General features: G+C 44.5%; 2 protein-coding genes across 8 annotated transcripts in view; one reads left to right on the top strand and one right to left on the bottom strand.

The window, feature by feature from the left end:
• NCOR1 (nuclear receptor corepressor 1) overlaps nucleotides 1-2,594 on the bottom strand; it is a 73,422-nt gene extending 70,828 nt beyond the window's left edge. For 2 of the 3 annotated variants that reach the window (XM_075032818.1, XM_075032816.1), the window contains exon 1: nucleotides 2,461-2,577. The gene's annotated coding sequence lies outside the window, so the exon portion shown is untranslated. Of the gene's footprint in view, nucleotides 1-2,460 lie in introns of all 3 variants that reach the window. The other variant, XM_075032817.1, reaches the window with a different exon arrangement.
• A 1,926-nt stretch (nucleotides 2,595-4,520) lies between these two features.
• Nucleotides 4,521-14,789, top strand: part of PIGL (phosphatidylinositol glycan anchor biosynthesis class L) — an 84,292-nt gene continuing 74,023 nt past the window's right edge. For 3 of the 5 annotated variants that reach the window (XM_075032836.1, XM_075032835.1, XM_075032837.1), the window contains exons 1-2: nucleotides 4,524-5,002; nucleotides 9,612-9,711. In XM_075032836.1, the coding sequence (XP_074888937.1) occupies nucleotides 4,729-5,002; nucleotides 9,612-9,711 (374 nt within the window). In that variant the 5' untranslated portion in view covers nucleotides 4,524-4,728. Of the gene's footprint in view, nucleotides 5,003-9,611; nucleotides 9,712-14,789 lie in introns of all 5 variants that reach the window. The other 2 variants (XM_075032834.1, XM_075032833.1) reach the window with 2 other exon arrangements.

The following is a 14,789-nucleotide window of genomic DNA, read 5'->3' on the forward strand; positions in this document are numbered from 1 at the left end:
TGTTGCAGTGCACCTGCATGAGGCGTAGATCCCTTCCAGCTTAAACAATTGTTAAAATCTTAAATTTAAGTAGCTACACATGCTAGAACTCCAAATAGTATTTTTGATCATGCAAGAAAACCTTCATTAAAACCATTTTGTAGGCAATCATAAAAGAAGAGGAATAAAACATTTCACCAAAACTTTGGCTAAAAGCTTTGAAAGAGTAAGTTAAATGCTGGTAGTAAGAACGTAACACAGAAAAAAAGAAAATATTTTTCTCTAATAAAGAAGATTTTTTCAGTTACTTTTATGGATTTAACAGTAGTTGAAGCAGAGTCAGCTTCCCTTCCCTGTAAGCATCTCTCACTCATGCTGTAACTGAGAAATGAAATAACTTAGAAGATGCAGTTAGAGAAGCACAAGAACTGTGGAAGGGGACTAAAGGGGTGGAAATGAAAGGAAGCTTTAGAGTCAGTCCCTACTTTTACCAGTTTTTGAGTTTTCTAGGTCCCTTTAGATCACAATGAAAAACATATATACCCAGAAACATCAACTAAAATGAGTGCTCGTAGAAGATAAAGTGTATTTAAAATAGATCAGCAGCAGCACAATATAGAAAAGTGATTATACGCTGATTTTGTGCATGTAATTTCAATCTGGAGAGTTACTTTTAATTGATTTGTACAATAACTAACAAGCTAGAGAGAAGTAACACTTGTGGAAGCAAACACTTGTAATATCCTCTCCACACATTAAAAAATGCATATTATAACTCTTAGAAAGAAGATTTCAAAATGCTGCTCTTTGCCATGTTTCAGTAACAAGTTTAGGTATTTTAGTGACCAACATCAAACAGTATATTTCAAATAGGCAAATTACACAGCACATAAAGCACAACAGAACTTTTTTTTTCCTTAGCAGCCTATACTACATCACAAAGAAAAGCGACGTCAAGCAAAAATTAACCAAGCTTTCGCAAAAAGGGTCACTGTAGTGTTTCCTCTGAACTTTTGAATCCTTGGGATAAGCACGAAGGTCTCTCATCCCCCAACACAAGACACTAGATTTCAGCTAACTAGAAATCCACTTCAAATATTACATACTTCCTTTCCAAATGTCAAGGTTGTTTAGTTTATCAGGAATAACAACATTCTGCAAATAAAATTCCAGTGCAAAATTACAACAGATCTGCACAGTTCTCATGTGCAGCGACACAACGCTATGTGTCCACTTATTCAGGCACTTACACTGTGCCCGTGGCCATCCTACTTAGCACAGTAGTAATGCTTTTTATAATAGCACCGTTTTTTCTCCCCTCAAATCATACTGCCTAGGATAAAAATCCCTACCTGAGCTCTAGCAGTTCATAACTACAGTGCTATACCTAAAAATACTACATAATACAAGAATGCTGCCACAAAACAAAGTCTTCAGAACTGGACATCGCCTTCTCGTTGTAATAAGTTGTCCTTTTTCTTTTTTTTTATTCTTAGGTTACACTAATATTTACAGTCATGAAAAGGTAATAATACACTTGTTAAGACCATATCTGTGAAACAAGAAGAAACAGGTTTTGGACAACAATAGATTGTTCAGGCTACTTACTTACTTGAGTCTGTCTAACACTAGCAGTCCATATGTCCATCTAGAATCTTGTCTAACTGCAACTGACTCCATACCCGCAGTTTTTTTAAATACAGAACAATTGTTAAGTACAAGGTTCTTTACCATCAAGTCAGAATAATTCTAGAAAAAGCCAATTCCATTGTGCCCTCCAGCAGCCCACATATGACAGGAGCTGGGGATGTTTACAGGCCCTATATAAATAATTCAGCGTCAGCATCGGCAACAACTCCCCACCACTGACAACCTCAACGTGGGGCTGGAGCAGGCGGCCGTAAATGCACCTCCAACACGCGAGCTCTGAAAGCAGGACATCTTCAAGAACTAAAGCACTCCTGGCCAAGCGTCCAACTGGCCGATTTTGAAGAACTGTCCCTTTTATTTATTTTTTTTTTAAACTTGCATTTCTTCTACCTACAGGACAGGGATCAACACCCAATACACCGATGCTCTGGGATTTCTCCAAAACTTCCCCGCAAGGGCCACCTCTCACGGCCACCCCCCACCCCACCGTCCCCTCCGGACCTTCCCGCACAGAAACAGCATAAATGAAGAAAAAAACCCCGCGGGCACCGGGCACCCCCCGCCCCAGCCCACACCTCATCCGCCCACCTCCCCCATCCCCAGCGGCTCCCCCAAGGACCCCCCCAGCAGCGCCAGCGCCCTTCCCCCCGGGGACTAGAGCGGCTCTCTCCCCGGTGAGGAGGGAGGAGGAAGGGATGGCCGGGGCCCCCGCCTCTTCCCCCTCCTTCTCCTCCTCCTCCTCCTCCTCCTCACAGCGGAGGCGCTAGGCCCCGCTGTCCCACCGGGCCGCGCCGCCCCCCCGCGCCGCCCCGCCGGGCCCCCTGCCCTTACCGACGGCGCGGCGCTGGGGCGGCCCGGGCGGCAGGCTCTGGTGGGGCTGGACGGTCGCGACGTCTCACCTCAACCTCAGCGCCACCGCCACCGCCATCTTGCCTCCCCTCCCCCGGCTCGGTGGGCTCCGCCCCCTCTAGCCAGGTCCTGGCAGCTGTTGAATAAACGGAGGCGCCGCGGCTCGGCGGTTTCTACCGGTCGCGGGGGCTCGCCCTTGCCTCCCGCCATACCGGTATGCGGCGCTGCCCAGGCAGAGCCAGCCCGCGAGAAACCGCGGGCGGGCCCGGCGGTGAGGGAGCGGGTTGCTATGCTCCTTCCAGGACCCGCTAGCCGGTGCGGCGGGGAAGGGTTCCCTCCCCCTCCCCGCTGAGGGGGCTCGCGGCGGGAGGGGGGGGGGGGGGGCGCGGCCGCCATGAGGCGATCGCGGGGCGCGGCGGCTCTGAGGCGAGCGGGTCCCGTCACCACCGGCAGCTGCTGAGGGGCCCGGCCCGGCCCGGCGGCTCTCCCGGTGATGCTACTGACCGGAGGGGTGAGAGGGCGGGAGAGCCGCACCGCCTCGCTCTCCCCCCGCCGCATTACAGGCGAATCGATATAAATTTATAATAAGTGATAACGGGCCCGGAGAGGGGCGCGGGGGGGGGGGGGCACCCGCGGAGCCGGCAGGCCGCGGCCGTGCTAATGAATGGGGCCGCTGGAGCCGCGGGCGGCTGAGAGGCGGGGAGGGGGGGGCGGGAACCCGTCCCGGGCCCGGAGCGTCGTCCGAAGGGCGCCCGGCCCCCGCCGAGCCCTTCCCGCCCCCCCCGGGCTGCGGCACCTCGGCCGGGGCCCCGTCAGACTCCCGCGCTGTCACTGACGTCGTGCCTCTGCCTCTAGCGACGAATGACTTCTGAAAAATGTGAGAGAGGTTTCAAAATCTCAACTGTCTTTTGATTCCTCCCCTCGAGGTGAAGTGTGTAAATTTGTTCCCTGCTTTTTCAAGAAGGTCTTTCTGGTCCGCATGGCGTTTTACTGCAAATATGTAATTCCGGATGGGCTAAGATCACAAACGAATCTCTTAGCAGGTTTACTGTGGGAAAAAAAGATACCATTAGGCAAGATTAAATTGTCTCGTGTTGTTACAATTTCCATTAAATACCAGAAGTCATATCCCACCTTTGTGGGATGTGTGCCCACACAGTTATTTATTCAGACTAATGAAGCTCGCCCTGTGGCAAACAGGATTACTTATAAAACGTGTGTTGTACTAAGTGTGTAGTTACTACAGTAGCTGAGTTCCACTCTGTTAAAGTGCTACATTAAGGTGACATGACACATCTCCAGGCTGAAGTGTTTGCAGTCTTTAATCCCAACGCATGCCGATGACTACCTCTATTCACCTGGAAGTTAAAGGTGCCCAAATAAAAGCCTGGGAAGACAAGTCAGGCACACATCTTGTGAGGTCTTAGCTGCTCTTCAGAGACTGAATTCCTCTGAATTGTTTTCACCACTTTAGTCTTTAAACCTACCCAGCTAACATACTCCACCACTGCTGACTTAATACACTTGTCTTCCATATTGCCTGTTTGCCTTGAAAAGCAAAGTTTCCAAGCCATCGTGTATCCGATTGCCTTTTTCGTGTTTATTTTACTACTTCCTGTCTCCTTTTGCTCTGCAACCTTCTCCAACGGTTGACTTCACGTCTAGGACGTATCCAAACGTGTTTTTTTTTTCCCTTGCAGCCACACTCGGGATAGCCAGCAGATCTGCAGATAGCAGAACGCAGCTGAAGATAAGCTCCTCTTGCCTTGCTTTTGAGGTTTCCCTTAACCCGCGTCTCTTCCACAGTAGCACAGCGCAGGGATAAAAGGTACTACACGCTGAAAAGTTCCACTTTTGTCACTATTCGTTATTATTTCTTAACGCACCAGCAGGGTCAGCTGCTGCGCTGCAGGGCCGGCTCTCCCCACCGACCTCCCCAGGGGAACGGCCCCCTCTTCAAACCCCGCCCGCGGGGCCCCGCTCCCCGCCTGGGACCCTGCCAGGCCTGGCGAGGGCAGCGCGGCGGGAGGAGGTCTCCCGGTATGCCCCTCCTCCCCGGGCAGCCCTGAAGAACCAGGGCCGGGGCACGTTTCCGCGCACAGCGGCCGAGCGGTCCCGCCCCGAGGCGGGGAAAAGAGGGGCAGGAGAGAGAGAGAGGAGGAGGGGGGGGGGGGACACAACCCTTTCGTGCCCCGGAACCTTCTTGCCGCCCCTCCCGTTTCCTGCCGGAGCAGCGCGCCGCCGGTCGCTATGGCAGCGGGACCGTGGGGCTGGGGGCCGACGGCGTTGCTGGCGCTGCTGCTGGCGCTGCTGCTCGGTGGCGCACGCCGCCTGCGGCGCCGTTACGCGGCCGGCGGGGCTGGCCCCGCCCTGAGGGGAAGGGGAAGGGCGGCGGCGCGGGCGGATGGCGTCCGCGCGTTGCTGGTGACGGCGCACCCCGATGACGAAGCGATGTTCTTCGCCCCCACGGTGCTCGGCTTGGGCAGGGCCGGCGCCCGCGCCGCGGTGCTGTGCTGCTCCGCAGGTGAGGGGTGGGGGGGAGGACGCGCCGGGAACGGCGGGGAGCCCAGCCCCGAGGTGCCGCCGCGGCAGCCCCCGGAAGCCGGGCTTCCCGCCCGTGGCGTCATGGGAAAGGCCGCCATGATGTCTTTCCCGCGCGTGGCCTCGAGCTGTGACGTAAGCACCGGGCTGTGACGGCGCGGCAGTGCCTCGGAGCAGCAAGCGGTGGCTGTACCGTGGGGCGGTGCCGCTCAGCTGTGACGCCGCGTGCGATGTCACCGTGATGCCACACGTGATGCCGTTGCTGTGCTGAACCTCACGGCCCTCTAGGCCTGCGCTGCCATGGCAGCGTGGCACCGCTGTGTAATACTCGTGCAGTGGAGGAGGTGCTGTGCCACCCATCTGCAGTTTGACGTCATGGTTCTGGGTCACGGTGCACTGCCATAAACATCCCGCGGTCCCTGGGGAGCTGCCGCACATGGGCGGTTTTGCTCAAAATGTTATTTTCTGCAGAGTTTCAGCAGCTGAAATCAGTAGCAGAATCTCTCTCTCTCTATCTGAAGGTTGGACAGTGGTTTCACAATCCAATCTCCTGTTGCAGTGCCGAGGTACTTTCAAATTGTGCGGAAGCATCAATAAGTTGTAAAAAGGCACTGTTTAGCACAGCCTTTTGGCATCTCCTTGTAATTCTGTTGTCTTGTAGAGGACTTGCTTGGATGATCCCGTTTTAATGTCATAATGATACATTCACTGTAACACATCTAAAAATAGTTGCATAACAATCCCATTATGGAAAAACAGGCCTGAAGGGAACCTGAGGTTGTGTTGTCCATCAGTCAACCTGAAGGCAGCATCAATGTATCTTCACTCAGTGCAGACAAATGTCTAGTTTGTTCTTCAGAACCTCCAGGGAGGTCTGTGTCAGTGCTGCATTAGCTTTTCTTCAAATCACTTTTTCCTGAATCATTGGTGTAATTTAAGCTTGTTTGTTTATTTTTCCTATCTGCCATGAACATGGAAATCAAGAGTATCCCTTTGTAGCAGCCTCTTGCATATTTTAAGACTGTTATCTGCCTCTTCTGTCTTATCTTCTCCAGACTAAACGACCCTATTTCTTGCAGTCTTTCCGCATAGATCATGTTTTCTAAACTTCTGGTCATTCTCATCGTTTTCCTTTGGACTCTTCCAGTTGGTTCACGTGTTTTGAAGTGCAGTTATCAAAAACTGGAAGCAGTACTCCAGCTGAGGCCTTTCTGGGGCTGAATGGAAAGATTCTCATAGGCTCCACTGTTTGCCCAAGACAAGAATTTTTCACAGCATGTAACACTCTTGTCTTGTGTTCTTCGCGTTATCTACTAAAGCTCCAGATTTTTTTTCTGCAGAACTGATATGTCATCAGTTATTACATCGTTCAGTTTTTTGTGCATAAGAAACAACCTCATTTGAATTGATCTTTTAGACCATACCAGGTTTCATAAGCCTGTGGTGAAAACTAAAGATTTTTTTTATTTTATTGTTGTTGAGAGGAGTTTCTTACTTAGGCTACAAACATTTACATCTTACACTGATAGCTACTTACATTTGGGAAAAGGGCCCTCTGTGCTTTTGAAAGCTCTAGCTAGTTCACTGCCAACTTTTCTGTTCTTTCTTTTCAAAGCTTTCTGTCATAACAGACCATCTAGGTGAGAAGGTAGGGATTAAGCTATTGTTGAAGTCCAGTGGTGTGATGGCTTTACTGATCACTCTATACCTCCCATTCAAGATTTAGTGCAGAGCTTTCAGTTGTCTTTGCTGAGGGACAAAGGTCTGTGGATCCCATTTGGCTTTTTCACGGCTATGGAGAGATTACTGAAGTGCAACTCTGCCATTTCAGTTTTGGGGACTAATACGCTCCTGCTATTAGAGAACTTTCCAAAGAAGTGTTGTGTTTCTGTTTATTTTGTTAAATTTTCTTTTGTCTTTATGCCTGATTCAGTGACATGAAACATTAAGTGTGTTTGACACTGCCTTCTGTGTACACTCTTGCAGGTCTTCGTAATGGAACTAGCAGCCCACATAGGAGAGTACGTTCACTGAGCTAATAGATTTTTCTGTGCCTCTTATTAGTCTTTTGGGCAATTCAAATGGTTCATCCTCTCATTGTTTGTATGATTGATGATGACAAGCGAGTTGATCAAAGACTGCAAATTGTAACACTGAGACAAAATCATTACTTAGAAACTGTCGTACTTGCAGTTTTCAGGTGTCAATCAAAATGACTTAGAATGAATTAGAATTACAGCACTGTGAAAAAACGCAGTCTTTTAGACGCTGAGTAATCTTTGATTGAGAAAATAACTCAGTATAAATGTGCTTTGCTCTCTGTAGTAGCTGACTCCATTGTGAGTGCTCCATGGATGAAGTCCAGCAGCATCAGCTATTCAGCTGGTTTTGCTCTCAATAGCTTCCCACTTTTCCTTGTTAGCATTCATATATTCCTGATGTCCTGACACATTTCGTAAGCTGTGGAACGTGGATCTGTTCCTTTGAGTTCAGTAGCAGTTAGGTATTTTGGGAACAGTCGTACTATTTGGATAAAACATCACCTGCAGTCAGCTATTACACTGCATTGCAGCAAAAGATATGTTATCTTAAAACACTAGTGTTGTTAATGGCTTTGCAAAAAATCAGTCTAAAGTAAGTCCTGCTGTACTCATGTAATCCATCTAGTGAAGGTTCACACTTAAATTAATTATACTGAAGCTGGAACGTGCAATCTAAGCTTGCAGACCACCAAGCTGACGTGTTCCTCAGCAAACCCACAGATTATCATTGGCATAGTCTCCTAAAACCATTCACTCACAGTCTGAAAGAATTCAAGAAGAATTTTTTTTTTTCTAGTTACTCTTTCTCTCTTTGAAAATTTTACAAAGCTTGCTAGTGATGGCTCAGATTGCAACACTGCTCAAGAGAAATGCTAGATTTAGATTACTCACACCCACAACAATAAAGAGTTCTAGTGTAATTCAAGACAGCTGACTACAGTCTTGAATCATACATTAATACTCAGCTGTATTTTTTTCATTTTATTGCTTCAAAGCTAAAATTGGGTTGCGAGTACTGCCCTGCACAGGGCAGTATTCTGGAAGGGGCCGTCATGGCTCTGGCATGGACTTTGCATGGCTGATGCCAAGAAAAAATAAGGGAATGTCAGGGCAATATGAGAAGAAAATAATTCAGTGAAGAAGGAGGCAGAGTTTTAAGATAGTGAATCCCATTTCCTTGCTAGTTGTTGGTCTCAGTCTGTTATAACTTTTCCAAAATGCCTTATCTAAATAAGGTTTGCTATCTTCCTTTGGTTCTGTAAGTTCTTTGCAGTCTTGCCATATTAGTTTCTGCCTGAATTTCCTCTGTGAATGATGCAGACTTCTAAAAAACCTTTGTCTTAGAACAGAGGTTGTTATGATGGAATTCCTCATTTATTCAAATCCTTTTAGTTCCATCACTGTATTCTATTGTGGTGTCCTAGTGTTACAAGACAACTACTGCTCATTAGAAGTGGCCCAGACTATACTATAAACTTTAATCACTTAAAGAATACACCATGGAACAGGCTTTCTGTGGGTTTTCTCAACAATTCTGTTCCAGGTACTTTGGATTTGCTGTTCAGCTTGGCTCTGTGGGCCTATGCTGTTAAGAGTACAGGAGGGAGTTCTCAGCAGCATGTCTAACAGTGAAGGAGAAGTGACTCTTTGGCCCTTTCTAAGGAGTTTCATTATTACTGATGTGTTGTGAATACTTATTATTTTTTAAAAAGTGGAATAAGATCCCACTAACCTCTTCCACAGAGACAACCTGGAAATTTGCCAGTGGCAACAACTTTTAGCCACCTCACTGCAGAGGCTGTTTCTCCTGTGTTTATGAAAAGATCTTGCTCAATTGTTTTGTAGTATATTGATGACTTCCATTCAGCTAATGTGTAAGCAGTTAGTCCATGTATATGCATATTAGAAGACTCCTTTTTTTTTCCCCACAAAGCATGGTCAGCCTATGGAATTCACCAAAAGAGATATTAAATCTTGCTAAAAATTTAACAGTGTTCAGAAGTGGCTTAGGCATATACCAAAATAAAGCAAAAAGTCCAAACAAAAAACTCAGAAGAGCTAGAAATTGTGATGTTTCAAGGAATAAGACATCTGCTAATCAAACAGGTTATTGGAAGCACTTTCCCAAGCAGGTTATCCCAGAATTGTTCTTTGGAAGATCTCCTATGTCTTTGGCAGAAGGATTTAACTTTGGTCAGTCTTAGGATGAGGATACTGGACTGTTTGGACCACTGATCTGATTAGACATGGCAATTTCTGATATCCTTGCCAAATAAGCTCATGAACGGCTGCAAGCCACACTCGGTGCACAAACGTGACAAATGTAGTCTAGGTGGGTACAACTTTGTCTCAGGATTTTACCCTGAGCTAAGCCGGGTGTTGCTGAGGTAAAAGCTATGGAGTCTGTCCCCTGCAATGTATCTGTTCCTCAAATGATGCCCTTTTATTTAATGTGTGATGCTCATGCTTAATGCTTTGAGAAAGAAAAGGAAATCTTTCCAAGCTAACCTAAACTAAGTTAGATGGTGTTGCTGTGTTTGCTATTTTCAGGCAATTATTACAATCAAGGAGAAATTCGTAAGAAAGAACTGGAACAGAGTTGTTTTCTTCTGGGAATTCCTGCTTCCGATGTAACAGTCGTTGATCACAGGTAACTGGTTTTCATTTACATCATAATTTCATTGCAGTTTTAAATAGGGGGTGAAGTTCACTTTAAAATACAGTGAAAGCTTAATGTATCATTCTAAAAAGTCTTGAGGAATCTAAAAAAAGACCATAGTAGATATTTTTGTTAACTCTTAACATAAATCTAATTAATGCAGAAGATGATTCAAGTGTCTAATGGCGGTCATAATCCCAAGGTTAAGCTCTGTTGATAGATAACCATACTTGTTGGGGTCTGGCACAGTGTGTTTGGGCAGCACTATCACATTTTGTTACACCTGTTGCGGTATTATACAGACAATTACAAATTCTCTGAATTGCCTGTGGCAGGTTTGTCTGTAGGCTAGTCTTTACGGCATAGTATGGCATTCTGTTATATTTATAATCTGGTTTAGTCCTGGCTAAAGACAAAAGTGAACTGCAGTATTAAAGGAAGTCCATAATAACATGACAGTAAGATTCTTTCAAATTAAGCCATACAAGATTTCTGTTTTTCTAAGGTGTGATGCTCTTTTCTTCAGTTGTTTGTAGGTACAAAGGTAGGTGATAAAGCTGACACTTCTTTGTTTTGGGATTAATTCAGGTACTCCCTTCTGGGAAGGTGATTTAACACTTTGAATCAGTGAAACTCAGAACTAACATTGTAAAGGTCTCTTAAATTGCCTGATCGCTGTCTATCTAGGATTGATAGGAGCTGAACTAGATACCAATTGCTAGGAAGTACGGTGCAAATGGTTGTTTCAATTGTAAACAACTATCATACAATCCATAAAGAATATTTTTGTTTATGAAGAAATAAGTTTAATAGCAACATATTGATTTAAAGCCATGCCAACTAGAAAAGTCAGAGTTGAAAAAAAATCTGGCTTCAGGCAGGCCCTTTTCCCATGAACATATTTTCCCTTGAGCTAAGGCAGCAGAAACCACAGTCCAGAATATGAATCTTCTTGAGTTCTTTGCTTTTTTTAGCTTTAGGTTTCTCTCCAAGTTTTCAGCTCACTTATGAAAACAGCATAGGAGTTGTTTTTCCTTTGGAATGAAAAGAGATGTTTCCGTTCACTTCTCATGAACTGGTTTTGGATAATGTCAAGTTTTGTAGTACAACCATATTACAATGCCCAAAACATTTTGGGGAGGGATAAGGAAAAAAGCTGCTAAGCTTTGCTAAGCATAAAGTCTGCTCAATGAACCATCTTTTGAAATTAACACAGAGCCCAGAAGCCTCCTGGCCTTCCGTCCTCTAACGCAACGTGAGGTTGGTTAGTATGTGATGCAAGTTTCCCAATGCTGCTCAGTCATCCCCCCACATACGCAGTCCAGAGGACTGCTTTTTGCAAGTAATACTTTGGTTTGCTCTGTAGGAAGGTGAGGACCATTTCAGAGAAATAGCTTGGATCATGCCTCTTTATTACTTTCATTACTATGATTACACATATTTATGTAAGTAATGACTGATACAGGATTTCCCCCAGTGAATGCAGTGCCTGAAAAGACCGATCCATCCCATTGCCCCGAGCTTCTGGGCATGGACTAGAATGTACAACATTGTTCTAAGGAACAGGTTTAGATTTGAGGTCTTTATCTCTGAGGTTAGATTGCTATGAGATAACCATCAAATCATCTGACTTTGTTGTGCATTCAGGGAGTGAACTGAAGTGAAGTTCTTGCTGAATTTTGCTCAGAGCTTGTTTAGACAGTAAAGTTAAGGGTGTTTACAGTGCATTATTTACTCTGCAATAACTCACCATGTGGATGCTCTTTATTGAAAACAGCTGTGGATCAGGTGTTAGTAAAATGGTAGAGGATCAGGAATAGTTTCTAGATGACACTGAATTTTTAGAGTAGCTAATTTTTAGAGTACTGTTTTCCAGTGGTTTAGACAAAGCACTGAGACTCGGGGTTTTTGAAACTTACTCAAGGTTCCTGGATTCCTTAAGGTCAGTGGCTTTTCTATGCCTCTGTTATGACTTATGTAATTTACAGATTATACAAACATATTTGCCAGTATGGCACAATGTGAAACTTGCTAAATTAATATGTTATCTACCACTAGATTTCCATGTAAATTCATGTCTACAGAATACAGTTCAGGAGGCTGTTCCTCTTTAGCATTTTGTCTTCCGTAGGTACTGTTTAAGGTTAGAGCCCTTTGGCTTTTTTTTCCTAACTCTTCAGAAAATAGTTTTCCATCAATGTAAAGACCTAGCGCATTGCTTAAGTACTGCAGCTGGCATGCTCCCCATCTAACATTTCTTATACAAACACTGGATGCTTTACATTATCCAAGCTGCAGGCTTGTATTTTGGTAAGGAAAGCCCAAAGGATTGCTAGGTCTGGATCTGCTCCAGCCATTGTAGTGTGGAGCTGAGTCATGCTGCTTCCTCTTTCTTTGCATGATCTACAAGTGAGTGAGTAGAATTTTCAAGGTGTAAGAGGGGAAATATATCTGAAAAGCAAGATGATTGACTTGCTCTGTAATCTCACCTGGCCAGGCAGGTATAAAATCAACATGACATTTTGAATTGCATGTGAACTTGTAAAGAGAAAGCTTCAGTCAGTCAGCCTATGATGAAATCTGCGTTAAAGACCAAATCCTTGTTAAGCAGTCCCTTGCCTTAAACAATGACTCAGGTATAGCCAGGATTCTTAGGACAGGACTAGTTCAGTCTCTATCAGACAACTGCTTTGCACTGATTCTTCAGCAGGTGTTTGATGTTGTCACCGTGTTTGTTACCTCAATTAAAGACAACTCAAATCTTCTGCACAAATATGGTCCCAAACTGTACCCACATTTCAGCCCTAGAGATTGAAGTCCACATGAATCTCCCACAGAAAAGTTCTTTGCTGTATGTCTGGGAGTGGAAAAGGACATGCATAACCTTGCAGCACCCAGTTACTGTAGGTGAGCAGATGAGCGTGCAGACGGCCTGTTCCAGACTGTTTTAGGTTAGAGCACTGGACCCTGCCTACTTGTGAACAGTACAGGTCAGGCACCAGATTTGCAGAGGTGTCCCCTGAGCTGGCATGTAATTATCATAGCTTCAACACTACACCAGCTGAACAGTTGCTTTAAAGAGAGAAAAGTTTTACAGTCCACTTCTGTTAACCATTCCCGCACTAGGCTTAATACTTGGAGCAGCCCAGCTCAGAATTAGGACTTGTATTGTTCAAAGTTAATTTCTGTACTGACACAATTACTCCTGCTGCTGAGGAGGAGTGAGGGAGGAGTAGCAAGAGAGTGAGGTCTGAAACTCATGTAAGATAAAAGTCACTTCATTAATTACATAAATGGTACTGTAAACTGTGCTTTTGGTACATTTTCATCATCTTATGTGCTGCAACAATGGACTTTCTTGTAGCTGTAAAAATGAGAGATCATTTGTTTTATCTTACTGTGCCATGATACCAGCATAATTTTCACAAAGATTGGTATAGTTCTGCAGATCTGCAGTGAAGGTAAAATGAGCATAGCTAAAATACAAGTGGTATAGATACCTCTAATGCAAACACAGACTAACTCAACTGAAAAATCTGCTACAATGATATGTCTAAAACAGTGTAGATAAGTCAGATGCTGGACATTTCTGTGGTGGCAGAAGGGTCAAATTTATAAAGTATTTGGCTGCACTGCGAACAAAAAGGGACATCCATCTTCACCAAAAGTTCTGTTGTTCTTTATGCATGTGTTAGACTTTGCCGCCAGATTTAGCTTAAAGTTTAAATTGCTCTGGTAATGTGTGGGCAAATGATCCACTTAAGGACATGAGTACTTGCTGAGCAGGGCAAAACTCCTTCCATCTTCAGAAGAACACGTCTGAGTAACTGATTTGCACTAGAGATGTGTGGCAAAGACGAGGTTCAGCTTAGCAAGAGGAGGGCTTGTAAACAAGTAAAAAGTGAGTCCTGCATTACCATAAAACATGGAGATGCTTTCTCTTCCCTTCTCTTTCTAATATGCAAAAAAGAATGCTTCAGTAACAATGCGAAGAGAAAAAATGTTCACGTAAGAGCTGCTTTAGGTGCTGTTCTTTGATGTGGCACTGCTACACGTTTTCTTGGTGGTTGCTCTGTCTGGTCTTGAGAATGTAGTGAGATGAAGGTGCTCTAGTCTACAAAACCAGTTATCAGGTCACAAGTCATTGCCATGGTTTTGAACTTGTAAATGTACTTTTTGGGGAATTTACTTATAGCTGAGAAAGCTATCTGTAAGTAATTAATCTATGAATACACGCTCCTGAGCTAGAAAGCTCGCTCTCATGGTGTATGGAAAACCAGGAGTTAGTATGTAATTGATCTAATATTAAGAGTTAGTTAAGCTCCCATTAACATTGGGCACATCTGCCAGTGCTGTACTAGTCTGTAACATTACACGTAAACAGGACATGTTTTCTAAGCTGTTTTCACTTTCTGAAGAGAACAAGCAAAAAGGAAGCCCAAATTATTATTTTTTTCTAATATCTCTTTGGGGTTCATAGAAGGATAAATATCAGGTGTTTTATTGCAGCTTCTGAAGCTTTTGTGCATGGTTGTACTGGACAGAAAGTGAAACTGACTATTTGCATCTTTAATATGACAGAAAATATTTGGCCCAAGTTTGCACTGCAAAGAAAATAATAGCCGAGATTTGTATATTTAGAAAATTTTCCATTCACAGTACAAAGGCTTACTGCAAATAATGTTACATCTGTTTCCACGTTGCCATGGAAATTGCAGTCCATTTGCTTTTTTTATTATTATTATTATTATTTCACTGAAGTCCAAAAGGGCTCTGATTAGACAATGCACAGGAGAGAGGACATCTGCCCATGCAGAATCACAGGCTATGTGCAACTTTTTTATAAGGCTGCAGAGAGGCTCAATTTATTTATTTATTTTTTTTTTTTTCCCACATAATAATTCTTTGCTGTTGGGCTTGTTTTTTCCCCCCTACAAGGTAAATAGGCTTTATTGCACTTCATCATGTTTAACTTCTAATGAACTTCCTTCCATGAGCTCCCCATGTCAGAGAAGCGAGTCTGTAAGGTCATGGGAAAAATATATCCTTAAATAAATAGTGTGGGTGTC

This window comes from Buteo buteo, chromosome 7 (genome assembly GCF_964188355.1).
Source record: "Buteo buteo chromosome 7, bButBut1.hap1.1, whole genome shotgun sequence".
Classification (NCBI taxonomy): Eukaryota; Metazoa; Chordata; class Aves; order Accipitriformes; family Accipitridae; genus Buteo; species Buteo buteo.